This window comes from Amphimedon queenslandica, unplaced genomic scaffold (genome assembly GCF_000090795.2).
Source record: "Amphimedon queenslandica unplaced genomic scaffold, v1.1 AMPQUscaffold_13385, whole genome shotgun sequence".
In the NCBI taxonomy this organism is placed as follows: Eukaryota; Metazoa; Porifera; class Demospongiae; order Haplosclerida; family Niphatidae; genus Amphimedon; species Amphimedon queenslandica.
Window position 1 is genome coordinate 34,504 of NW_003546379.1, and position 1,958 is coordinate 36,461.

The 1,958-nt window shown below is 35.0% G+C and overlaps 1 protein-coding gene across 1 annotated transcript in view; it reads left to right on the plus strand.

Moving 5' to 3' along the window:
• The first annotated feature begins 1,340 nt into the window (after positions 1-1,340).
• LOC109582393 (uncharacterized) overlaps positions 1,341-1,958 on the plus strand; it is a 1,857-nt gene continuing 1,239 nt past the window's right edge. The window contains exons 1-2 of the mRNA XM_019997071.1: positions 1,341-1,384; positions 1,547-1,953. Of these exons, the coding sequence (XP_019852630.1) occupies positions 1,341-1,384; positions 1,547-1,953 (451 nt within the window). The remainder of the gene's footprint in view (positions 1,385-1,546; positions 1,954-1,958) is intronic.

Consider the following 1,958-nt stretch of genomic DNA (forward strand, 5'->3'; position numbering starts at 1 on the left):
TCCTCTGGTGTATCCTGTTGCCTCTGATATTGTTTTTCTATTCTACTCGGCGGTGCTATACTTTTCTCGATAAAACCAAAAAATTTCGTTGGCTGGAGCCCAGTGATTTATTCTATCATTTCCTCAATTCCTTCCACCATTGCTTCAAGGATGACAGACGCTATTTTGCTGCTTTCTATTTCTTCTTAAAGCTTATACTCATTGGAACATATGCCCTTGGCTTTGATTGGACAAAGCAATACATATACCAGCAAATTGTATGTACACTGGCAATCCTTCTAGTTGGCACCCTTCAACCATATAGGGAAATGAAGTATAATTTCCTTGACATGGGAATGTTTTCTATTCTTGCTGTAGTTAATGTTCTCTCTCTTTATAGTCGCCATCAGCAAGCTGTCAATATCCCACTCTCAAAAATTACCTTCTATTCTCAAATCATTCTAATATTTATCCCTCTGGCGTACTTCACTTTATACTCTATATATTTCATAATAAGAAATGTGTTTAGATGCAGAAGGAGGTGCAACATTGGCCCTGATGATGATAAGAATGAAGACGAGACATTTAATAATTTTATGAACGATGTCGAAGAGGAGAACCGTTTGGAGACTAACCATTATTATGGGAGTATCTCTGATGATGAGGATGCAGGGCAGCAGAGAAGGAGGGAAAATGAAGCATTGTTCAATAGGCCTAGCCCTGATTCAGTACAGTTTAGATCTAGGAGAGGTCGGACTGAGCCACTGAGGTCCCGTTATATGCCACGCCGAACTTAATTATTAGTAACTGACTTTTTTCTTTTTTTTTGCTGCTGCTATTGAACTGTTTGTGTGAACTTATTCTTGCTGCTAATTTTTGTGTGTTAGGCTTATAGTTGAATTTTTTTGATTTTTGCAAAAAATTGTTAAAAATAATATAGTGAACTAATTATTCATGCCTACATGCATGTTACTGAAATTTACAGACTTTGGCTACGCCATGTACATTTAGATGAATTGATTATAGATTTCATCAGCTTGATTTAAACACTGAATCAGTATTATAATAATGAAATCATTTTATAGCCTCATTACTAACTCAATTTGTGCATTTAATGATAATTATAAATATTTGCAATGTCATACATTATTTTAATTTTAAATAATTATAAAGAGATACATGTATGTGGGCCTTTGATGTATTAGTATGAGGCATGTTAAGTGTAATCATATCTGAAAGACAAACCGTTCAGATTCTAAGAATTTAGACCATTAACTTGTGAATCTAATTAATGGGTTTGCACTTTATAAAAACACTCCAAACTTATAATCATATTAAAACAAATTTTGTGGTTTGGAGTCATGGCAGAGCAAGAACAATCTCAGGCTAAGAAATCTGCTGGATCGTAATTTTTGAAATAATCATAGACAGTATAATTCTGTATAATTTTTCCTAAACTGCAGGGTCAAAAGGACAGCTGGTGCTTTTGGAAAAGCCATTGTTAATACATCTCAATATTTGCTCGATTTGGAAAGAGATGCAAGCAAAGCTCTTGAATATTACTAAGGAAAGCCTGGGCCCATCATAGAGAATTAAGGATACTTGTTAGTGGGAAGACAGGTCAAGGAAAGTCTTCACTTATTAATGGTATTCTTGGTGCTCATGTTGCTAGTGAAGGAGCTGGTGCTAAGAGATGTACAACACAAGTTGAAATGTATTCAGAAATCATCAAAGGTGTACTGATCAAAGTTTTTGATTCTCCTGGCTTACAAGATCATACAGCAAATGAAGAGGAGTACATACAAGGAATGAGAGAAACATGCCAAGAGCTTAGTTTAGTTCTCTACTGCACTAAGATGATTAACACTCGACTAACTGATGATGACAAGAATGCTATGGTTAAGCTAACAAAAGCTTTTGGAGAAAGTTTTTGGAACTATTCTGTGTTTGTCCTCACTTTTGCTAACCTTGAAAATGTT